The 26,474-nt window shown below is 41.5% G+C and overlaps 1 protein-coding gene across 1 annotated transcript in view; it reads right to left on the reverse strand.

Annotated features, from left to right (window-relative positions):
• Positions 1-17,620, reverse strand: part of pard6gb (par-6 family cell polarity regulator gamma b) — a 79,875-nt gene extending 62,255 nt beyond the window's left edge. Inside the window, exons 1-3 of the mRNA XM_057827501.1 lie at positions 17,468-17,620; positions 16,912-17,250; positions 6,184-6,406 (exon numbers count right to left, since the gene is read on the reverse strand). Of these exons, the coding sequence (XP_057683484.1) occupies positions 6,184-6,406; positions 16,912-16,983 (295 nt within the window). The 5' untranslated portion in view covers positions 16,984-17,250; positions 17,468-17,620. The remainder of the gene's footprint in view (positions 1-6,183; positions 6,407-16,911; positions 17,251-17,467) is intronic.
• Between the last annotated feature and the right edge of the window lie 8,854 nt (positions 17,621-26,474).

The following is a 26,474-nucleotide window of genomic DNA, read 5'->3' on the forward strand; positions in this document are numbered from 1 at the left end:
AGTCTAGGTTCTATTTATTTTAATTTTATATAAAATATTATTTTTTGTTAATTTATTTATTTTCACATTAATTTATTTTCACATTATATTCATGTTCCAATTTGCAAATATGTTCTGAAAAAAAACCTGTTCAATGGAAAAAAGTTTTGTTTTGTTTTTTTTAACCCCATACATCTCAAAATTTTGGAGCTATAATTGCAATACCGTGATACCGTGAAACCGCGGTATTTTTGCTCACGGTTATCGTACCGTCAAAATCTCATACCGGCACATGCCTAGTGTGTATTATTGCAGAGTTGCCATTGTACTCGTAGGCGCTACAATAGGTGCTCGTCTGATAATGTTCATTCGAAATAGTTGGAAACCTTTATTTATTTTTGGAGTAATTTTTTATTTTATTTTACAGACGAAAACATTTTTACCAAATGTCAACGAAAACTAGACGGAATAAGTGGTCTTCAGTTTTCGTCAACAAAAACTACACAAAGACAAACACATTTTCAAATGACATATATATGACTACGACTAATAAGAATTATCGTCCAAAATACTAACATGAAAATTAAAAGGGCTGCCAAAAACAACACTAGTGTGGGGCTGGCCGCCGATCGCCACCAGCCTTCCAAGTCAAAATGGATTGGATGCCTATCGCCATCAATGGCACTAAAACATAATCGTTCAATACCAGAAATCCCAGTTCAAATGGATTTGACGCCAATTGCTGCCAACGGCATTGAATGCGTTAATGAGGTACATTTGTTGCAAGTTCCAAAGTTCTTCATAACAAAATGAGCTGGCAAAAATAAGACGATGAGTAGTTCCCACAGAGGTTGAGGGGTTGCCGTCACCAGACACAGACACACAAACGGAGGGACACTCTCCTTTCATTCCCATCTTTTGTCTCCCAGTAATGTCTGGTATGCCGGGATACAAGCTTTGCTCAATGACCTGATTTCTATGGGCTTCTGCATGTGTGTGCGTGCGCGCCCTTCCTTTGGATAAGACACAAGGCTTAGCCGGGCAGACAGACATATCCAGCCAATCAGGGGTCGCGCACAGATACACACACAAGAAGCCTTACATGAGGTAAACAAAAAGGCCCGGTGTAATTGGATTAGGAAATATTCCGACTCTCCGCTCCAGTGCCAGCCAAGATGCATTTCATCTGATAAATGCTCTTTTTTTTTTCAACTTGAAAACAGGTTTACTGTTCAGATAACAGAAAAATCAATAGCAACTGGCGTCATTAGGGCTATTGTAAGGGGGGCTTCATATAACAGATGTTTAACAGATAATGCCGAAAGATTCAATATAAAGTGGCCAGAATATAACCCTGTGAAGTTGGCCCCCCCATCAGCTGCAAATTTATAGAAAAATTAAATAATTTGTTTGTGCTTCTATCGTTTTGAGATATTAGGAATACTTTTATAGGTCAATCTGAGGTCACCCGGCCCCCCATTTTGATTCAATTAGCTAAAAATGGTGTCAATCGTTTGTGCTAAATTTGTGCTGTAAAAATTTTCGTTTGTGCTGCCAACGTTTTTGAGATATTGAGGTATCAATTTAGTGATGACGTCACTCAGGCCCCCATTTATTGCAAAATGGACCCGAAATAGTGCAATTCGTTTATGCTACGTTTGTGCTGTAAACATTTTCGTTTGTGCTGCTATCGTTTTAAGATATTCAATTTTGAGTGATGACGTCATTCGCCGCTTTTCCGTATCCAACTCCTGCGACTGACGGAGCGTACCAACTCTCTCAATAACAGAGTGGTGTCCCAACAAATAGCACAAACATAGCACAAACAAATGGAACCCCTACGGGTCCATTTTGAGGTAAATGGGGGACTTGAGATATTAATTTTGAGCGTTGATGTGACTCGCACTGCCCCATTTACTGCAAAATGGACCCGAAGGGGTCCCATTCGTTTGTGCTACGTTTGCGCCAGGTGTTGGGAAATCCCTCTGTTATTGAGAGAGTTGGTACGCACAGTCAGGTGTGACGGAGGGGCTGCGATTGACGTCATCACTCGAAATTGAATATCTCAAAACGATAGCAGCAGACACGAAAATGTTTACAGCACAAACGTAGCATCAACGAATGGTACCATTTTGGGTCCTTTGGGCAATAAATGGGGGGCTGTGAGACATCACCGCTCGAATATCTCAATATCTCAAAAACGATAGCAGCACCAACAAAACTTTCTGCAGAATAAAAGAAACTTTTTACAGTACAAAGCAGCACAAACAAAGCATAAATGATTGACACCATTTTAGCCATTTATCAAAATGGGGGGCTGGTTGACCTTGATTGACCTATAAAAGAATTGTAAATATCTTAAAAACGATAGCAGCTAAAACAAAACTTTTTACAGGACAAATAAACAAAGGAATGATATCATTTTTATATAAATTTTGCGTCTGATGGGGGGCCAACTTCTCAGAGGTCCAGAATATGAATTGAAAATCATCATATAACTAGGGCTGGACAACCATTAAAAATGTTAATCTTGATTAATAGCATAAGCTACATTGTCATGCACACAAAGCCATTATGAATGCAGTCAAATGGTGAAGTGTCCCAAAACCTTTGACCGCACGTGTACATGCAGTAGTAAGAGGCATACCCAAATCTGTCCTAACTTCCCTCTTCTTGTCCTATCAGTTCTTAGGTAAATGAAGTCATAATGGCCTGACTTGCAATGCTATTTATAGAGCAAAACGACCGGAAGTACCCCATCCGCCATTGCTGGGGTGTGCCGCCCACAGCATACACAGCCAGCAAATGCTAGAGTTACCAGCTGTCCACTGAAATACGGGATAGCCCGGTATTCAGAAACAAAAGTACGTGTTCCGCATTAGGCTTACAAGGGCCACGCTCTGTCCTGTATTGTCATGAAAATCGAAAATAGTGTTTTATTTGTAGAACAAACGAATACTGGTGTGGTGCTTTTTAAGAATGTGTAGATTAACGCATTCCCAAGCCTCTCCTGTTTTCTGACCAATGAGCTAACAGAACAATGACAATCCCGCTCATCTCATTGGGTTGAGACTCATTGGTCGAGGTACTGTGTGTTGTCATTACGATACCGGAAGACAACATAGAATGTGGGAGATAAGAAGTTTGAGTGAAGCTTGAGTAAAGCGCCTGTTCAAAATGATGATCATTTGTTTTCTTGTTCTTGTCTGTGTACTTTATTGTCACTATTTGTATCATATTTTTGTTTGCATTTTCACTTTATATTTGGAGTGATCATTTATGAAACTCATTGCTGAAGGGACTTTGAACGCACCTCAGTTTACGTTGGCACTTTTAAAAAAGTATTGAAAATACATTGCCAATAACTATTGTTTTTCGATGTGCTTATACAGTGCCTTGCAAAAGTATTCGGCCCCCTTGAACCTTGCAACCTTTCGCCACATTTCAGGCTTCAAACATAAAAATATAAAATTTTAATTTTTTGTCAAGAATCAACAACAAGTGGGACACAATCGTGAAGTGGAACAAAATTTATTGGATAATTTAAACTTTTTTAACAAATAAAAAACTGAAAAGTGGGGCGTGCAATATTATTCGGCCCCCTTGCGTTAATACTTTGTAGCGCCACCTTTTGCTCCAATTACAGCTGCAAGTCGCTTGGGGTATGTTTCTATCAGTTTTGCACATCGAGAGACTGACATTCTTGCCCATTCTTCCTTGCAAAACAGCTCGAGCTCAGTGAGGTTGGATGGAGAGTGTTTGTGAACAGCAGTCTTCAGCTCTTTCCACAGATTCTCGATTGGATTCAGGTGTGGACTTTGACTTGGCCATTTTAACACCTGGATACGTTTATTTTTGAACCATTCCATTGTAGATTTGGCTGTATGTTTTGGATCATTGTCCTGTTGGAAGATAAATCTCCGTCCCAGTCTCAGGTCTTGTGCAGATACCAACAGGTTTTCTTCCAGAATGTTCCTGTATTTGGCTGCATCCATCTTCCCGTCAATTTTAACCATCTTCCCTGTCCCTGCTGAAGAAAAGCAGGCCCAAACAATGACGCTGCCACCACCATGTTTGACAGTGGGGATGGTGTGTTCAGGGTGATGAGCTGTGTTGCTTTTACGCCAAACATATCGTTTTGCATTGTGGCCAAAAAGTTCAATTTTGGTTTCATCTGACCAGAGCACCTTCTTCCACATGTTTGGTGTGTCGCCCAGGTGGCTTGTGGCAAACTTTAAACGAGACTTTTTATGGATATCTTTGAAAAATGTCTTTCTTCTTGCCACTCTTCCATAAAGGCCAGAATTGTGCAGTGTACGACTGATTGTTGTCCTATGGACAGACTCTCCCACCTCAGCTGTAGATCTCTGCAGTTCATCCAGAGTGATCATGGGCCTCTTGGCTGCATCTCTGATCAGTTTTCTCCTTGTTTGAGAAGAAAGTTTGGAAGGACGGCCGGGTCTTGGTAGATTTGCAGTGATCTGATGCTCCTTCCATTTCAATATGATGGCTTGCACAGTGCTCCTTGAGATGTTTAAAGCTTGGGAAATCTTTTTGTATCCAAATCCGGCTTTAAACTCCTCCACAACAGTATCTCGGACCTGCCTGGTGTGTTCCTTGGTTTTCATAATGCTCTCTGCACTTTAAACAGAACCCTGAGACTATCACAGAGCAGGTGCATTTATACGGAGACTTGATTACACACAGGTGGATTCTATTTATCATCATCGGTCATTTAGGACAACATTGGATCATTCAGAGATCCTCACTGAACTTCTGGAGTGAGTTTGCTGCACTGAAAGTAAAGGGGCCGAATAATATCCCACTTTTCAGTTTTTTATTTGTTAAAAAAGTTTAAATTATCCAATTAATGTTGTTCCACTTCACGATTGTTTCCCACTTGTTGTTGATTCTTGACAAAAAAATTAAATTTCATATCTTTATGTTTGAAGCCTGAAATGTGGCGAAAGGTTGCAAGATTCAAGGGGGCCGAATACTTTTGCAAGGCACTGTATCACTCAAATGTGCACCTAATTCAGGTTTGAGTACAATTATTATATTACATTTACTGCAATAATAAAAAATATATAATTTTTAAAAATCCCTTTTCATTTACAAAAAAATAATAATATTCAAAAGGTGATGGCTATCAAGTCAGGCGGCTCTAACAATGGGGTGTCCCTTATTTTGATTTTCAGGGAGTTGGCATCCTTAGCAGCCAACATTAGTGTTTATATTGACTGAATCTGGGCTGCTACCGAGGTGTGTTAACACCCCTGTAATGGGGGCTACCACTAGAGAGCGACGTCTACAAATCACTACTTGAAAAAATCTATAGCTAGGTAGCACATAAAGTATTACACAGTTATATTAAATACAAGTAGCACACATTAAGTGAGCCAGAAAAACAGTAAATGTTTATGGTGGGTTGGATGTCAATGCATGATAATTTTTTTTGTGTGTATGTGTGTTAATTTGTCAGTTAACTTGTCAAGCCTTGCATATACTCGGTCATTTATGGAGAATTGTAATGCTAGCTTTGCTGTGATACTTTGTATATCGGGTCACTTCCCGTTGATTGCGAAGGCATTTGGAGGTCACTTCTTGGTGATTTTGGACCTCTTCATGTTGATATGCGGGCATTTCCGGGTCACCTGCTGTTGATATCAGATTACTTCCTGTTGATTTGGGATCATGGGGGTAATAATGGCATCAAGGGTCCCATTCCACTATTAATAGGCTTTAATGGAAAGTTTTTGGTCAGAAAAATCACAATAGACCACCAATAGAGATGTTTTTGGGTGTGCCAATGTAGATTTTGTATTGGAATCAATTGGAGTGAATGGAAGTTTTTGTGCTATTGAAATGAATGGTGAAAGGGCCATTAGGAATGAATGGAAATTTTGGCCATTTGAAAAGAATGGGAAGGTTTTTGGCAAATTTTGGTGGAACCAAACAACTTTTGTGCCCCTTAGCTTCCTGAAATTTTTGATGTGTAAATGATGGGCAAAAACTGTAGGAGCTTTTTTTTTTCCCCAAAAAGTCTGCGTTTTTGGCCAAAACTGTAATTTTTGGCATATCAATTCCGGTCATTTTGGAGTTGGATCAAATGGTGTGGGCTGGTCGGCGTGCCGAAAAAAATGCCATTGAATAAAAATAAAAAAGCTAGAGACGCCCCTGTCAATAGCCACAGAAAGACCTTACCTTGTCTTTGTATAAAGATCCTGAGCAGGGGGTGTGCGGTGGACACGGCCTTGCAGAAGTTGTCGTCGTTGTTGATGGGCAGCAGATCTCCATGGACGTCGGCATAGCCGATCATCACCTCCATGTTGGCGATGCGGTGGATATGCAGAATAAGCTTGTAGAATTCCTCGAACTTGCCTGGCTTTAGACGGTCCACTGAGAAGCGGCGGAACTCGGCGCCGTACTGAGGAGATCCAAGGACAGACAAAACAGAGGGGACGCGAGTCCATTTAGATCATTGACGTTGACAGACGTCAAATCATGTGGCGATCAGTCATCCTTTTGCTGTGGATTGAAATGAGTTCATCCCTATTAGACGTCAATGGCAGCCATCCTTCTTCTGTGATATATCGCTAGTACACGTTTGATCCATTTGAAGTGGGAGGGTGGCAGCAGATGAACAAACGTTCATTCGCTGCCACCCTCCCACTTCAAATGGATCAAACGTCTAGCACCTTTAATGGAAGCCAATGTGTTAAAAGAGCGGTATTGCATATTTTCAGGCATGTCTAAAGCACATTCAAATAACAATTTTTCACTTCGAAGATTCGTTGAAATAGAGTGGCTTTGAATTGTTTTGTTTTGAAAGTGTTTGCATTTAGTTTTATTGATCTGGGTGGATAAACTGCTCTCAAGTGGAAACAGTGAATATGACATATCTCACATGGCTGGATCCAGCTGCTCCCTGTTAAAACCAACATAAGGTTGTAAGTCTTTGTTTGAGCTACCATCATTATTTATGTATTCATAATTTAGTTTAGATGTATATTTAGCAGTTTTTTGTAGGAATATGTGTTTGGATGATTTGTTAAGAGCATTGTTACCAAAAAAAAAAAAAAAAAGTGAGCATTTTATAGCCTTTAAGCTAGCGGACTTTTGCTACAATTATATGAAAAAGCGTGTAAACCTTTTGGAATTTGTCACATTTCTGCATAAAATCACCATCAAAAGTGATCTTTGTCAAAATCACACAGATGAAAAAACAGTCTGCTTTAACTAAAACCTCCCAAACATTTATAAGTTTTCATATTTTGATGAGGATAGTATGCAAACAATCATAGAAGTTTAATATTTCATTTAATATTTTGTGGCCCCCTCTTTGGCAGCAAGAAATTCAACTAGACGCTTCCTGTAGCTACGGATCAGTCTGGCACATCGATCAGGACGCATCTTGGCCCATTCTTCTCTACAAAACTGCTGTAGTTCAGTCAGATTCCTGGGATGTCTGGCATGAATTGCTCTCTTTAGGTCATACCACAGCGTCTCAATGGGGTTCAAGTCTGGACTTGGACTTCACCACTCCAGAATGTGTATTTTGTTCTTCAGCATCTATCCTCTTTTTAGCTTCAACTGTCTGACAGACGGCCTCAGGTTTTCCTGCAAAACATCCCAATAAACTTTTGAATTCATTCTTCCATTAATGATTGAAAGTTGTGCAGGCCCTGAGGTATCAAAACAGCCCCAATTCATGATGCTCCCTCTACCATGCTTCACGATGGGGATGAAGTGTTGATGTTGGTGAGCTGTTCCATTTTCCCTCCACACATGACGTTGTGTGTTACTCCCAAACAATTCAACTTTGGTTTCATCAGTCCACAAAATATTTTGCCAAAACTTCTGTGGAGTGTCCAAGTGCCTTTTTACAAACATTAAACGAGAGAAACAAAGGTTTTTTTTTTGTTTTTTTAAAGACAGCAGCAGCTTCCTCCGTGGAGTCCTCCCATGAACACCATACTTGGCCATTATTTTACATATATTTGATGTGATATTGAGAGAGCGGTATTGGACTGTGCCAGGGATTTCTGTAAGTCTTTAGCAAACACTCTAGGGTTCTTTTAACCTGTGAGTATTCTGCGCTTTACTCTTGACGTCATCTTTGGTGGACGGCCAATCCTTGGGAAAGAAGCAACAGTGCCAAACTCTCCATTTGTAGACAACTTCTCAATGTCAAGTGATGAACATCCAGACTTTTATAGATGGTTTTGTATCCTTTCCCAGCTTTACACAAATCATCAATCCTTGATCGCGGGTCTTCAGACAGCTCTTTTGACCGAGCCAGAATGCACGTCAGACAAAGCTTCTCATCAAGACAATTCTTACCAGGTGTGTGTTTTATAGTGGGCAGGGCAGCTTTAAACAACTCATCAGTGATTGGGCACACATCTGACCTAAACTGTTTGGTAAAAAATGGTTTTAATTGCTCTTAAGTCTACTTAGGCAGAGGGTTCACTTCCTTATTTTTCTCACTTTTGTCATTGTTTGCATGCCATAATTGCCATCTTCATTAAAATATGAAAACCTATAAATGTTTAGATGGTTTTAGTTAAAGCAGGCACTGTATTTTCATCTGTGTGATTTTCACAAAGATCAGATCACATTTGATGGTGATTTTATGCAGAAATGCAAGAAATTCCAAAAGGTTCAGATACTTTTTCATACCACTGTATGCAAGTTAGCCAATTGATCTTTTGTTGTATTTCAATCCTCACTTATTATTTTTTTTTTAAGCTCAGGTATTTCAATTTATTGTTAAATGCATTTAATTCTCTTGTCAAATGAAAGTGCAATTTTGCAGTTTGAAAAAACACTTGGGAATTTTATTTTGTATTTGCATTTAATGCTCTTTTGAAAGTGCAATCTTAACAAGCCTTTGTTGTACATCTCCTAAAATTGATTCTGCAACACATTAAATGTTCCTCATCCGATTAATCGGTTATTAGAACTAACTAATTGATAGATTAATCGATTACTTAAACAATCGATAAATGCAGCCCTACTCGTGATCCTGTATCAGACCCGTAAAGGGGTTTTTCTGCAGAACCGAAGTGGGTACTAAGACTGTTGCGGGACGCATCTGATTGCTATGCTAGTTTTGGATGTCAGAGCAGGGGAGGTGCTATGCAAAAAAAGGAGGTGCTTTGCAAGTTCCAGCATCTCCCACCAGCAGACAGGAGAGATTAGACCTTTTAAGTCAATTTGATATAACATCCACCTCTTTAAAAAAAGAAGACTGTTAGTTTATCATTGAAGATTAGACAACATAAGGCAGAGATGACTAAACAACAAGTTGGTTTCTGAAGAGCTAGCGTTATGCTAATGTACTGTAGAAGTGAAGGTTTCAGCCATGTGACTCACAGACTTTGGAGCAAAGGCGAGAGATACCACGTTGAGGCAAAAATGCACACCCCGATAAATCACAACACACCATTACCGGAGCTAGCTAACATTGATGATGCAACACTCGAAGGCTGCGCTTCCACAATATATCAATAATACAGTGTTATTTGGATATTCGACCAATAATGTCATGTCCATTATGATAGAGACTTGGCAGGTCAGAAAAGGACAGGTTGTGATATAACACCTGGGAGTGACGCATCCTTCAGTTCAGCATTAATCACGTCATGCTTGGGCATGCTCGTCCCCCGCGGGCTTACCTTTCGTTTTTCAAGGTACGAACGAGATTCACTTTTTCAACCATTTTTATCTCCGACAAACCAGTTTGTCAAGCAGGCGCCTTGTTGCCATTTGTGGGAAGGAATCTGCGTTAAGTCCAAGGGGGGGGTTTTCTACTCTACGTAATACAGCAATGATTCCACAATATTGCGATTAGGGGTGAGACAATATATCAAAAAAGGTGATATGTCGCAACACTTTCTAGCCTAAAATGTTATCTATACGCTTCCACTGTTTAAAAAAAAGTTTCTAACATAGATTTCATAACCTATTGACATGACACAGGAAACGGGGCCGATTCATAAGGGGCCTATTTTCAAAAACTTCAAATTCAAATGTTTACAAAACAGGCACCTACCTTAGCCGTATATGAGTCTCCATGAGCAGCGGCATCAAAAAATTCAAAGCAGTTCCCTTATAAAATCCCGATTAATTATTTTCCATATAAGTATAACACAACTTAAAATGGCTATAAAAGTCTCAGATTTTACACTTGATGTACAAAAATCAGCAAATGCAGAGATAAACACCTATATTTTCAGGATCCATAGCAATATTTAACATATAGGTTTTTGACCAAAATAGCAACTTTTTTTTTTAATTTACTGCAAGTTTTCAACAGTTAATAAATCACTCAATTTAACATCAGAAACATAATACTTGAGGAAAACATGCAGTATCAATCATAAATAATATGTAAATAGATAGTTAATAAGTTCCATATAAGAATATGCCTTTATTAGCATTATACACTATATACTGTCAGCGAATGAGGCTAGCGGCCGCCTGGCACAAACAGCTTTTCTGGCGAAAATTCTTGTGAATAAATGCTTAAATCCCCGAATTCTTCATAAATATGGACGTAAAACAGTCTCAATTCTTGGTTAAAAGTTTTGATTTTGAATACTTAAAATGTCACTTTTTTACAGAAACTTGTATTTTGGTTTGATCATATATAGTCGAAAGCATTATTTCTGACTTTTTATGATAGCTAAGTGCTAAAAAAAAAAAAAAAAAAAAAAAAATTGGTCGCTCACCAGTGCCCCAGTATTGTATAGACCCTACTCACGTGACGTCACAGCCACGACCCCGCGCCATGATGTCCGCATACTCGCCATAGAAATGCATTAGCGCTTCGTAAATTCTTCCTATTATTGCACGTTTTACTGCTCGTCAACATTAATACTCAAAATGGTGAAGTCGTGTGTGGCGGTCGGTTGCAAAAACAGAGAAGATAGACGGAGAGACTTGAATTTTTACCGTATTCCGAGAGACACGAAGAGGAGGCCGCGATTGACTGCTGCAATTCGACGAGACAACTGGGCTCCAAACGACTACCACAGATTATGTAGTAGTCATTTTATATCTGGTAAGATACATTTAATATATATTTAGAGGGTTTCGGGCAGACAACCACAATTAAGATCATTGCTAGGCTAATCGCCGACAACATACACGTATGTATGTAGTTAGTGCTATCGCTAAACCATATAAACATTAAAAGCCCTAGCTCCATTGACAAATGACATGAAATACATTAGACTTGACAGTGGATGTTAGCAAGAACAAAAGATTTTCAATTGAAAATTAAGTAACTCACCTTCCGAGCACAAGATTCCTGCCGAATTTTCGTGTACGAGGACGTGTTTCACCTAACCAGCAACGTAGCATTTATAAGCCTCCAAGCTCTTAAAGTTTTTCAAACTTTCGTGAGAATAGGCTGATTTTGTGTGGGTATCAGATGTCAGGCGAAGCCAGCGGGTCGAAAAACATCGATTTAGGCATCAAATACGGATCTGGCGAATGGATAAACTGAAGCTTTTCCACGTAACGCCTTTTATGCAACGGATCCAATGAGTTTACAGCGTCAGATAACACCGGGGCTTCCATGAATTGCTCTATAACTTGCTCGACTAATAGAAAACAATGGGAATAGGTCTGAAAAAGAGGTACAATATGGCGGCCGGAAACAGCGACACGCCCATTTTGTGACGTAGGTGAGTAGGGTCTATTAGGTCTAGTGATGCCCCTGGCGACTTGTCTAGTATCTTGGCTGGTTTTCTCGCCAATATGTTGATAGTTTCTGCACTGTTTTCTTTCTTTTTTTTTTTTTTTAAATATTATCGCCTTTACGATTGCTACCATAGCTCAAACATCTTCGGACCCCAGTGGTGGAATGCAACAAAGTAAAAGTACTTTGTTACTGTACTTAAGTACATTTTAGTGTATCTGTACTGGAGTAGAAATATGAAGTGGTGCTTACTTTTACTTCATTACATTTTACAACACGTATCTGCACTTTTTACTCCACTACTTTTCAAATTGTTGCCTGCGTTACACGTTACTTCTGTTTTTCGCGCCCCCCCCCACCCCCCCCAATTGTTAATTGATAGTTTTATTGTCATTCCTTCGGTGCAATCGATAAGCCCAGTGCAACTATACCTTAATTGAGCACTAGAGGCAGAAACACGAGTACAAGCAAGATTAGGCAGGTGAACAAGATATTGACCAATAAAAACCAACAGTGAGAGCAGTGCGCCATAGGTGCTGCACACTTTTGTACAGTAGGTGGCGGAATGCACCTGACGTCTGTAAACGGGGGTTTTCAGGGTAAGACAAACAAATTAAAAATAGTTCGGGGGCTTAATGCGCCATGAATCTGCTATAGCAGCATATAGACATATTGTTCTATCAAACACAACAGTTGTTTTGGCTTAAAATACAGCAGTTTCTTTTAAAGAGGAGTTCAAAAGCAGAAACTGCTTTTTCAGTCTTGTCTGTGTTTTCCGCCATTACCATGTTTCACCCATAAAATCCCCCCAAAATCCAGCTGCGGCCATTCACAATTGTGTCTTGGCACTTGGTGATACATGCTACATGGAGTTTTTGGATCAAAAAGAGGTAATTACGCGATAATATCTAATTAAAATCATGGCGTCTTCAATTATGCTCTCACCTCCAGTTAGGGTTTTGCTGTTTAAATTTTTTTTTTTAAATGCCCTCCTGTTCAAAAATTTTCTTCACCCAGAAAATTGAGATTTTAAGCTTTCCAATGATGTATCACACATGCATATAGGAGAATTTTGAAATTTGGCCAAATATATATATATACATACACATATTAGGGCTGTCAAACGATTACATTTTTTAATCGAGTTAATCACAGCTTAAAAATTAATTAATCGTGATTAATCGCAATTCAAACCATCTCTAAAATATGCTATATTTTTCTGTAAATTATTGTTGGAATGGAAAGATAAGACGTATATATACATTCAACATACTGTACATATGTACAGTATTTGTTAATTATAACAATAAATCAACAAGATGGCATTAACATTAACATTCTGTTAAAGCGATCCATGGATAGAAAGACTTGTAGTTCTTAAAAGATAAATGTTAGTAAAGTTATAGAAATTTTATATTAAAACCCCTCTTAATGTTTTCGTTTTAATAAAATTTGTAAAATTTTCAATCAAAAAATAAACTAGTAGCTCCCATTGCTGATGTCAATAATTACACGATGCTCACGGTGCTTAAACCCATAAAATCAGTCGCAACAAACCGCCAGCAGAGGGAGACAAAAAAACGCAAGTAACAAGTGAGTATGACACTGTGCTGTCATTTTAATCTGTTTGAGCGGGGCATGTGCGTTAATTGCGTCAAATATTTTAACATGATTAATTTAAAAAATTAATTACCGCCCGTTAACGCGATAATTTTGACAGCCCTAATGTATATATGTACTATATATATATATATATATATATATATATATATATATATATATATATATATATATATATATATTTTGTGCAATATTCGTGTTGTCGTCGGCCGGTTGGTCCGGCGGTCATTGTCCAGCTGCTTCCCCGCGAACCAGCCCTCTGCCCTCCACAGGGGGACGACGAGCTGTAACTTGCTCACCGCCGGGCGGGATGCCGATCGGTGAAGACAATCGACAACTCAGCCGTCGTGTGACATGATCCCGGGTATTTTTGAGTGATTTTTTGCTTGGAAAGCAGAGAATAGACTTTGAAACATCACTCGGATCGGGTTAGCATGTCGGCTAGCTCTCACGCCTCTTGATTTGTTTACATTCTCCGAAGCCGGGGAAGGGAATGACAAAACCCGACTTAGGTGGCATAAAATATCGTTCGAGAGGTGCGACAGAAAAGGGGAAGTCAACAGTTTTGACCATTATGGAGTAATTTTGCCATGTACTGAATAAATGCATTTTTATTATTTCGTATTCCATTTAGCACAAGACTGTTATTTGTCATGGCCATGACCATTTATTTAGCTATTGGGGAAAAATACTTTGATAAAAAAAAAATATCCTGTAAAAATTAGGGCTGTCAAAATTATCGCGTTAACTGGCGATAATTATTTTTTTAAATTAACCACGTTAAAATATTTGACGCAATTAACGCACATGTCCCGCTCAGACAGTATTCTGCCTTTTGGTAAGTTTTACAGCAAGGCTTTTTGTGCTGTCTAACAGCGAACACTTGTGGTCGCTTTGCGCCATGGTTTATTGTTTTCTTGCCTGTTCAATATGGCTGCACGACGTCTCGGGCTGACGCCTACGTTGTAATGTTGTGCTTATATGATCCTTGGACAAGATTTGTCCGTAAGTATGGTTGTTGTAAAGAATGTACATATTATGTTAGTAAGCGAAATGTTATATTTTTTGTATGAGACGCTTTTTGTTTATGTTTAGTGAACCTGTATAGCATGCTAAGCTAACGTTGTTGCTAATGCAATGCTTATGTACTTTTTTTGTAGTTTTACGACGGTCTAAAGACGACAATGGTTTGAGGCCATTTTATTAATAAATCAGATGAAAAAGGAAGACGTCTGATTATTAAGGCGTCGTTCACTAGTTGTCTAGCTTTGGAAAAAGTAGACGCTTCGGAGTGAGGACAGCATAGACAGATTTAAATGACAGTAGAGTGAAATGCCCACTACAGTCCTTATGTACCGTATGTTGAATGTATATATCCTTCTTATGTCTTATCTTTCCATTCCAACAATTTATTTTACAGAATATATACTGGACTGTCTCAGAAAATTAGAATACACAATATTCTAATTTTCTGAGACAGTCCTGTATATTGTTCTATGTAAAGGACGTCAGCCAAGGTCGGCCCCCCACATTTTTACCACGCCAAATCTGGTCCCCTTTGCAAAAAGTTTGGACACCCCTGCTTTAAATGGTGGATTAATGTACAGGACTGTCTCAGAAAATTAGAATATTGTGTATTCTAATTTTCTGAGACAGTCCAGTATATATAATTTACAGAAAAATATGGCATATTTTATAGATGGTTTGAATTGCGATTAATTGCGATTAATTACGATTAATTTTTAAGCTGTAATTAACTCGATTAAAAATTTTAATCGTTTGACAGCCCTAGTAAAAATATTAATAGAGAGACTGAAACAATGAAAATTTGCAGCTCCCTTCGTCGCATTTTCCTCGTTCTGAATAATTCCCCCTCAATGGGCTGAATAGTAAAACAGATGAGACCATTCTCCCGCTGACGTCATCCACCTGTTGGGGACGCTAGAGCCCTATAATGGTAGGCGTGGATAACCGGCAGATAAAAAGACTAATATCTCGTCATCTACACTTTGCCAAATTGTTGTATATAGTCGAATCGACTCAAAATATGATTCTAATTCACATAATAATGCTATTTAAAACTTTTTTCTCCTGTCGTACGCACTTTAAGTTAAAAAAAAACAATCCACCACTCCACTAAATGTAAACCGTAACGTTAGCATAGCATTCGCGTTAGAAATAGCTTAATGCTAACAGCGAGCGTCCTTTGAAACCAGGGGTGGGCAAACCGGTCCTCAAGGGCCGCAATGGGTCCTGGTCTTTGTTACAACTGATCCAGCACATGCAGTTTCACCAATAATAAGTCCGGGGAAACAAGAATCACCTGATTGCAATCAACTGATTGCACTCGTACGACACCAGATTTGGGAAAAGGTTTCCTCTTGATAGGTTACAACGAAAACCAGCACCCACTGCAGCCCTTTGTGGAATAGTTTGCCCACCCCTGTCTTAAACTTTCAGACAAGTTTTTTTTTTTTTTTTAACATCCAGTTCATGGCGTCCAGGTGGGTATAATCAAACGAAAATAATGTATTGTACTGCACCTGTATCTGTACTTAAGTTTAAAAATAAATAAAACACTTCATCCACCATTGTCGGACCCTGATCTGAGATGGCCTGTTTGGATTTCTGCTTAAATCAGGTTTGTGGTGACAACATTTAACCTAACCCCCTCCTCTCAAAACAATCTCATAGATAGGAGCGTCACATTTGAGTGAAACCAGCACCTAAGTGGTGCATCAGCTGCAGGTGACATTAAACCGACCCAAAACACTAACTCTCTTCAAGCTGTTTACATGGTTTTCAGTTGGTTAAAAAATAATAATTAAAAAAAGCTTCTCATACATATTGTTGAATCACAATACGGTTAAACACTATCAATATATTGATAAGAAAACTACCAGACAAATCATGCCATTTCTCCAACCCAAGAAACGTCAGGACACAATAATAATTTGATGACAACGACATACTGGGGAATAAACATCAATAAATTGTCAAACCTTGCATGATACATATGCAATTAACAAACCAATGACTGCTTTTGTCGAAAGAAAACCTATATTGTGACACTCAACTTACGATGCTATGATATTTGCACATTGACTACCATTGACGGCAATAGATGTCCAATCCGTTTGAAATGAGCGATTATTTGTTGCCAGCTTCTCCCAAGTCAAATTGATTGGATTCTGAAATATGAACATTAGTCAAACTACAAGGAGGAAAACAGTGGAAATTGAAATAAATCCCCACAAGTCAAGCAAATTTTGAATGGAATCTTCAATCAATTTCCAAGACGGCTTGCAAAATTAACAAGGATACGTGAACTCAGCACTAAGTGCAACACTTTTTGACATATTAGCATGGAATTTGACAGGTAAAACGTCGTCATTCCAGGTTTTGTTAAATAAAATTCCCACATTTCACAGTTGATTCATCACTACGAAACGAGCAGTTGTATTCAAGGCGAATACAATGTGAAATAAGCTTTAAAAAGCGAAAAAGTGGGTGAGTAAATGTGCATTTAGCGCTCTTTTTTCCGCTTCCTCGCGACCACGAGAACATGTTTAGCGTTTTTAAACGCACTACCGCACACCCACCTTGCTTTTCACTTCCACGGCGTTTAGGTCCACGTTCCGCAGGGGTTGCGAGCGAGTAAAGCTCCGGTTCATTTTGCTGCTTTTAAAACGCACACAGGAGGACAGGGGAGAGAAAACCAAAAAAAACAAACTTGTGCCCGCTGAAAGGGGGCTTCCAATCGTAATCGAGTCCTTCGGACGCTTCGCTTTAGATTCTTTCACGTTCCAAAAGTCTTTTCAAAGTATAAATGTGCTTCGATCTCTGAGAAGTAGAAGACTTTCCCGGAGAAAAGGCGGAGAGCAACTCGCCGTGTGGACTTTTGGAGGCTTGGTTTAAGTTTTGAAATGACATCAGTGCTCCTGAAAAAAAAAGAAGAAAAAATAGGGGGGATCCTGTGATGCTTTCAATGACACTCGTTTGTTGTGCAATCACGTAAGTATTGGAAGTACAGCGTTAATAATTCTATCCAACTGAGATATGTAATCCGTACCAAAGTTGTTACATACAAATAACTAATATCAAACTGTGCAGTAATACGTTAAATACTACCCGGTGGGTTGTGAAACTGTGAAATACCTGTATTTCCAATCGTTCGTGGACGCAGCATTTTTTGGCGTTAGCTTTCGATTCCACTATTAAGATTGCTAGCTCACGCCAACTCAATTTACTCTTGAAATCGTGTTTTCATCCCATAACTTAACTGGATAAAACTCCAAACAATCTATGAATAGCTTCAGCGTAAATATTATGCGAGTTAACTTTATGGGGTGTCGTCGTCACTTCCGTTGTTACGACATTCCACAACACAGCGACGGCAGTTTGACTCCCTCTGCTTGCTAGCTTGCTTACTAACGTTGATTTAGTTTCATTTTTAAGTCATTAAAAAATAATGTTATGTTCTACAGTGTCGCTTCAGCATTAGATGGTCAAATATACTGTTGGAATGAGTGTAAACTTCATTTTACTTTGAAATTAAATTCGCGAGTTTGTTGTAGTTTCCGGTGATTCCAACTACGTATCACGATTGAACGTATGGCACCCCTACGTGGTCAACTGGAAGTACTAAAAAAAAAAATCTGTGCTCAAACTCAAATTAACCCTTAGATGCACAAGTCATTGGACCATATACTCTTCCATAAGTGGGTCAAAAATGACCCATATTATAATCAATGTCTTTTTATGCCATTTTGGTGAAGAATACTCACTTGAATAATATTGAGGTATATGATATTTAGGGCCACACAAGAATGATTTAATATTTGAAATATTTTTATTTTACAATTAAGTTTAAAAAAACAAACAAACAACAATAGACTTCATCCCCTCTTGTATTATATCATCAGTGATGAAGAGCTCCAATGAGTCTTTTTGGTGAGACAGTAGTGGTAAGCACTTGTGCAGGCCCTGACTGACTTCTGAGGATATTGTGGGTCTGGGTGGGAGATAATGTGTACCAGTAAGAGCCCTACCAACCATACACGGAGATTAACGGGGGGTAAGGGGTGTCATAGCCCCCCCACCCCACTCCTGGTGGCCGAAAATGCCATTGGATGTAATTCACTTTCCAATGTATGAATTTAAAATTAGGACTTTGCCAGTAAAAATGTCTATAAAACTTGTAAGGCAACAAAACAAACAACAAAAACGAATGAAATGGACAAAAAAATATTCCTATTATGTGTCAAAATAAGTTTTCAAACAGATCATGTCAGACCATGAAACGCCGGAAAGCCCTGCCAAAATGTTGAGCGGAGTTTCAGTTTGTCCCACTAAAGATGCTAATTGTACAACAGAGCCACAACCAGGCGTACCATATTGAATGGACGACGTCCTTGGCCAAAAGCATAGTTGTCCTAAACAGCCTGATTTACAATTCCCCTAAAAATGATGGGGGAAAAAAAACACTCATTTTCAATCTATGATTTTAAATATTCCTGACTGGAATATTCAGTCAAAAAGGATGCGATCTCCTGTTTTACCTGCCGCCATTTTCCAACTCACCATGGTGAGGATTCGTTTTTTCATGGGTGTGAGTGACTGGAAAAACTTGGCGTTAAATTGGATATCTCTACGGAATGCAAAAATCTACTTATCCACAGATAACGCGCGCGCTCACACACGCACACCCACACCCACATACCTGTTTTTACAAGCATGGGCTAAACTACTAACCGAGCATATATCTTGTAAGTTAATTCTATTGCTGACACCGCGTTTCAGGGTCATCAACATTTTTTGTCCCCCCCACCACAAAAGTCAAACTCCGCCTGTGGTACCGACTCATTCTGTTGGCCATGATCTGACACTTTCTTCTTCAGATGACACGTAGGTGGAATGTTATGCGTTAGATTGATCCAGTTCCGTTGGATTTCCAGGTGGACGACTGCCACCTGGACAATAGTCCGAGTCCTTATCATCAGAAATGTCAGACTCTTGAGTCAAAAGGCCTCTCCATCATCCAGCATCTGCAGGACCATTTCAGCTGTGTATCTATGAGGTCTTGCAAAAGTAAACATAGAGCAATGTTTTAAATAGATCAAGATTTATATATATAAATAAATACACACACACACTCAGTGCTTAATTTGTAAATCATAAGGTGCTGGAACGCAAAGTACATATGACAGCGCAGCGATGACGAGACGGTCACAGGTCCCGGAACATACGCAGAAATTTTTGCTGAAAATGCAAATGCACACTTGCCCCACTGTGAGACTTACAAGCCTCAATTTCAGATAATATCCATCGTATAAATGTTATGACAACAATTTACAATTATTTAGGCTATACTCTGCACAGCACGGGCAATTGCCTACATAACCACAGGTGGGGCTTAAAGTACACAGTCAGCAATTAGTTTCTCAACAGGTCTAACTTTTAAAAATCGGAGATTACAATAAATAACACAAATCTCCCATTATTATTATTTATTATAATAATGCATGGGTTTGAGGAAACTCTCTGATTGGCCATGTATTATTCACAATATAACATGGCTAGATAATTGCGACATGGCTAGGGCTTCATCACCAAATGTATCATTGCGGCATTATATGCATGCCTTGAGTCTGTGGTTTACAAACATATTTATCCTATCATATTTATGAACACATTTTATGCTGATTCAAATGGGGTGGTGTGTTATATAATTGCAATAGTACACTTGATGCTGTCGTTTAGCATCATTGTTAGTATTCGAGTACAGCGTACGCAGCACTCTTGTACCACTAATGAATGATGTTAAACAACAGCATCTCATGTATTATTGCTTAAAAGATTGGCATGGCGGACTATTTATTATGCTTACCGTATTCCAAAACATTCCACACTGCGAGCATGTCCGGATTCTCCTTCCCCCTCTACGTTTCGGATTTTACTGCGAGTGTCAGTGGCAATTCTGTGTCCTTTGGCCACCCACGACCCCACGTATTGGACTGGATTGAATTTAGCCGGTGGAGGTCCAACAACATTTAGGAAGAGTAAATATGATATGGTGGATGTGAGCAGAGATGCACGGTTTGGAGTGCAAATCAAGTTCATTTGAGAAAATCCACGCTCACATTCAGCACTTGCAATGGGAATACTCTTGACAGCCACATGTAACCCCATCAGTTCATCAGGCATGTCGTTTCCATCTGAATATTTGTACTTTCTGATGGCCACAGCGACTCAAACTCCATCTCTCTATTCAACGCATCTGCATCCTTGGGCCAATACTGTGCGTAAAGTACCTTCAACTCCTCAATAAACTTGTTATATCTTGTTTTATCTGGCAACCAACCTCCTTGGGATAACACGCATAAGCGGATTTTAAGGGGAGGGGACCAGGGGAGCAGAAAAGTGTCATTGCACGTAATTGACTTTCCTATATTTTATATATAAAATTGTCGTCTCGCCCACGCAGGCGGTATGGTCTCTCCTTTCAAGATCGGGTCCTCTACCAGAGGCCTGGGAGCTTGAGGGTCCTGCGCAGGATCTTAGCTGTCCCTAGGATTGCGCTCTTCTGAATGGAGACGTCGGACGTTGTTCCTGGTATCTGTTGGAGCCATGCACTCAGCTTGGGGGTTACTGCCCCTAGTGTCCCGATCACTGCTGGCACCACTCTTGCCTTCACTCCCCACATTTTCTCCAACTCTTCCTTCAACCCTTGATATTTCTCCAGATTTTCATGTTCTTTTTTTCCTCATGTTGCTATCGCTCGGGATTGCTACATCTATTACTACTGCTGTCTTCTGATGTTTATCCACCACCACTATGTCAGGCTGGTTGGCCATCACCAATTTGTCTGGCTGGATCTAGAAGTCCCACAGGATCTTGGCTGGGTTGTTCTCAACCACCTTCGGAGGTGTCGCCCACCTTGACTCTGGGGTCTCCAGTCCGTACTCAGCACAGATGTTCCTTTACACTATGCCTGCTACCTCGTTATGTCATTCAATGTATGCCTTGTCTGCCAGCATCTTACACCCTGCTGTGATGTGCTGGACTGTCTCAGGGGCCTCTTTGCACAGCCTGCACCTGGGGGTCCTGTCTGGTGTGATAGACCCCAGCCTCTATTGCTCTTGTGTTAAGGGCCTGTTCTTGTGCTGCCATGATGAGTGCCTCGGTGTTATTTTTCAGTCTGGCCTTTTCCACCCACTGGTATGTTTTTCTCATGTCAGCTACTTCCTCAATTTGTCGGTGGTACACACCATGCAGGGGCTTGTCCTTCCATGATAGCTCCTCAGGGTCCTCCTCCTTATCGGGCTTCTGTTGCCTGAGGCATTCACCGAGCATGTCATCACTGGGGGCCATTTTTATGATGTACTCTTGGAGGGATGTAGTTTCCTCCTGGATAGTGGCTCTGATGCTAACTAGTCCTCGGGCTCCCTCTTTCCGCTTTTTGTAGAGCCTCAGGATGCTGGATTTAGGGCGTGCATTGTAAGGAGCTTCCTTGTCTTGATGTCAGTAGCCTGCATCTCTTCCAGTGTCCAGTATACGATGCCGGCAGGGTATCTGATTACTGGTAGGGCATAGCTGTTAATGGCCTGGATCTTATTCTTGCCATTCAACTGACTCTTGAGGACCTGCCTCACCCTCTGTAGGTATTTGGTTGTGGCAGACTTTCTAGTTGCTTCCTCATGGTTTCCATTTGCGTGTGGGATCCCCAGGTATTTGTAGCTGTCCTGCACATTTGTTATGTTGCCTTCAGGTAGTTCAGTCCCTTCAGTTGAGATCACCTTCCCTCTTCTGGATACCATTCGCCCACACTTATCTAGTCCGAATGACATCCCAATGTCATTGCTGTATATTCTCGTGAGGTGGATCGGGGAGTCGATGTCACGCTCCTTCTTGGCATACAGCTTGATGTCATCCATGTAGAGGAGGTGACTGATGGTTATTCCACTTCGGAACCGGTACCCGAAACCACTCTTGGTGATTATCTGGCTGAGGGGGTTTAGGCCTATGCAGAACAGCAGGGGTGACAGAGCATCTCCTTGGTAGATACCGCATTTGATGCTCACATGTGCAACTGGCTTCGAGTTGGCTTCTAGAGTTGTCTTCCACAGCCCCATTGAGTTCTGGAGGAAGGTTCTTAGTGTCCTGTTGATGTTATACAGCTTCAAGCATTCCAGTATCCATGTGTGTGGCATTGAGTCATAGGCTTTCTTGTAGTCAATCCAGGCAGCACACAGGTTGGTGCTCCAAGCTTTGCAGTCCCTGGCGACTGCACTGTCCACTAGTAGTTGGTGCTTTGCTCCCCTGGTGTTATTGCCAATCCCTTTCTGTGCCCTGTGCATGTATTGCTCCATGTGCCTGCTCATTTTAGCCGCTATGATGCCTGACAGGAGATTCCATGTAGTGCTGAGGCAGGTGACAGGCCGGTAGTTGGATGGTACTCTCCCCTTCTGGGGGTCCTTCATGATGAGGACTGTCCGACCTTGGGTTAGCCACTCTGGGTGGGTCCCTGACCTCAGCAGCTGGTTCATTTGTGCTGCTAGGCGTTCATGGAGTGCAGTTAGCTTCTTAAGCCAGTAGGCATGAATCTTGTCGGGCCCTGGAGCTGTCCAGTTCTTCATCTTGGACAGTCTTGTCTGGATGTCTGCTGTTGTGATGAGTACTGGGTCTTGTTCTGGGATGTTGCAATGTTCTGACTGCAGGTCTGCCAGCCATTGGGCGTTAGTGTTGTGAGACGCCTCTTTTTCCCAGATACTCTTCCAGTATTGTTCAGTCTCAGCTCTGGGTGAGTCTGCTGTGGTCTTGGTACCCTGCCACTGAGACTCGACCTTAGCTGGATTATTGGAGAGCATAGTGTTTATTCTCCTGGCCTCTACTTCTCCTGTGTACCTCAATAGGCCGCTAGCTAGGGCTGTGAGCCTTTGCTTAGCTGTCTCCAGTGCCTCAGCTGTGGACAGCTAGCTGTATTTCTTGGGCAGTTGTTTCTTAGGTTTCACGCCTCAGCTCTGTTAGGAGGCTAACTTCTCTCCGTGTTGTTCCGATTTTTGCCTCTAGCCTTCGTTTCCATGGAGGCTCCTTCTGGCTACTGGCGCTGCTCATTTTGTAGCCAAATGACTCTAGGATGACTGATGCTGCTGCATATAACAGCTGATTAGTCTCAGTGATGTTTACGGTGGGGATGTTCAGCAGTACTGTGTTTACATCCTCCAGCAGAGATTCTGATGGTACTTTGTTAGCCTTGGCAGGTAGGAGGTAGTTGAGTTCCCCCATGCAGGACTTCATGATCTCCTCTCTTAGGTCTGCTGCTCTCTCATTCTCTTCCACTGCTCTCGAGGCTTGGTACCCAATCTAGATGTCTGGATTTCATCATCACCCCCCACTTGACCTGGCGTCCTGGCTCCCCCTTGCCGTAGCATATTTGTACCTTGGATGAGACACATTGTGCCTCATCAATCTCTAACTGTGATAGCAAGTTCTTCTTGCGGATATTAGAACACTGAGTCAGTAGTTGTTTCTTGGTCAGTGTGGATGTGGGATTTCGAAGTAACCATTCTTCCCACATTCTCTGCATGCACCCCTTTTCGCAGTGGTTGCTGCTGTAGTAGCACTCCATTAACACACTGTTCTCCGTCCTGCTAGTTCCAGTAGCCCACTTGACATCAGGTTGTCCTGGTACCCCTACACCTGACGCGAACCTTGTTAACCCGGGCGACATTCGAGCCGGTATGACTCTATCATTGAAAAAATCTATCAAAAACAAATAGCTTTCACATGCAATTTTTTTTTTTTTTTTTTTTTTTTAGTTTTTTGAGTTTCAAAATTTATTTTTGCATTCAAACACATTATTATTATTATTATATTGTTTTTTGGGATTGAAATGACTTTTTTGGGGTTGAAAATATAAATATTTTTAAAAAAAATATAAATAAAGATACAAATCTACCTTCATATGGCTCCGCCCAGGGGATAAAATATTTGATTGGGGTAACTAAATTAGCTTGACACCGGCAGGCATACCATATTCAATGGATGACAATCTTGGCGAAAAGTATTGATAGCAGCTTGATTTCGAATTCCCATCAAGAATGATGGGAAACAAAAAACGCTCATTGTCAACTTATTAGTATAAATATTCTTGGAAGTTAGTTTTATCGCTGACACTGCGTTTCGGGGTCATCAACATGTTGTGCCCCCCCCTGCCCCAAAAGTCAAACTCTGCTTATGATAACACGTGATTTGTTGGTCCAGCTTTTCAGTGTATCAACAAATGGCATTAATTTTTGTATAAACAACATGTAATTCTTGGGATATGTTCTGTAAATGAATTTATGAATATTATAATTTTATTTTATAGCGTAATTTCCGTAATTATGCACGGTCGTTTTAAGAGACGCTGGGAGTGGAGAGCTGTGAGGTAGTAGGAAGCGAGGGGGAGACTGGCGAGAAGCAAAAGTTAGCGTTCGAATGTGGCGGCAGTCCGCTGTTATTTTGTTTATTGTTTTCTTATTGTTGCCACAATAAAGTGGAGAAAGCCATCAACGACTCCTCTCCTTCCTTTTCCCCATTAGGGTTATTACAATACATTATTTAAAAACGTTTTAATATTATTAATTTTTTTCTATACACGAGAGGTGCCGGATCTGCCAAAATAAGTCCCAGAACACAGATAGGCCAAAATCAAGAGGTGCCGGAACATGTTCCGGCTCTAATTAACCCCTGCACACACTACATATAGAGTAATGTTAGCTAACTTAGTGTAACGTTCAAATGTGTCTCATGTTGATGACGTGCGCAAGCGCGGGAGACGAGTGCAAAAAGAGAGGGAAAAAGTGGTTGTTATTGAGTTGTTGGGGGTTCAATAAAGAGTCGGGACGGCTTCGCCCAAAAGAGCACAAGTCTACTGAGTTTTTGTCTACCACGAAGAGTGTGCCCACAGCAACCCACACGGTCCACTACATTGGTGGCAGCGGTGTTTTTAGTGTGTTTTGAAGCGGTATGCTTGTTAAGAGTCTTCGCTGTTAGCTCGCGCTACGGTGTCCAGCTAGTAGCTCTACTGCCCTCTGTGAACTCTCGTGCACTCTCTAATGAGCCGGAACGCGCGCGGCTCTTAAGTGTCTGTGTCACGTGACTGACGTAGCCGGTAACGCGCACGGCCAAATTGACACTCAAGTACGGTGGGTGAATTGTGCCAAACAAAGGGTCACCACACAGGTCCTCCCAGAATTCACCCACACAGGACGCCAGGCGCAACCTGAATCAACAGTACGGAACGGAAGGGTTGCGCGGCCGGGGCGTCTGTGGAAGACGACCAAATGGACTGTCAGGCGGCCGTCCAGGATGCGAGATTCGAAACACCCAAGCAGAACAGTCTGGAGGACGCCCAGGATGCCAGGCAGCGGGTGCCCGAAAGCGACGTTCAGGCGGCCGTCCAGGACGCCAGATGCGGGACGTCCGAGCAGAACGGTCAGAAGGACGCCCACGACGAGGAGCGCGCTGTGCAGCACCGCCCAGGCGAGGCAAGAGAAGCGGACGCCGAGAGAGGCGGCACGCGTTGCTCAGCAGCGGTCGAGGAAGAGGTCGAGACGTGCGACGAGCAGCAACACCCAGTCGAGGCTGCAGACGAGGGCGACGGGCACAGCGGTCGGAATCGACCAGTCGAGGCCGGAGACGAGGGCGATCGGCGTGGCGGTCGGAGTTGCCCAGCCGTGGACAAGGGTGACAGGCGAGACGAACCAAGTCGACCGGTCGTAGCAGGAGCGGGGGAAACGCCGAAACCAGAGCGACGCCATCATTGTCCAAAGGCGGTGGACGAGGAGAGACGTCGGGGGCGGCGTTCGCTGGCGCTGGCCGAGGTGCGACCACGGAGACATCCGGAGGCGCTGGCACAGCAGCGAGGTTAGCAGCAGAGGCCAGCGGCGCTGGCAGATGACCGACCTCGGAGACTCCAGGAGGCGCAGGAGCGAGGTCAGTGGCGGTGGCGTCCAGCGGCGCCGGAAGAGTGGCGACCTCGGAGACTTCCAGAGGTGCAGGTGCTGGAGCGACGTCGATAGGAAGGCCAGAAGCAGGCACAGTGTCGACGAGAAGACAAGGGCCGGACGAGACGCCGTCGAGGAGACCAGGGCCGGACGGAACGCCGTCGAGTGGGCCC

The sequence above is a fragment of the Corythoichthys intestinalis genome, chromosome 22, assembly GCF_030265065.1.
Source record: "Corythoichthys intestinalis isolate RoL2023-P3 chromosome 22, ASM3026506v1, whole genome shotgun sequence".
Classification (NCBI taxonomy): Eukaryota; Metazoa; Chordata; class Actinopteri; order Syngnathiformes; family Syngnathidae; genus Corythoichthys; species Corythoichthys intestinalis.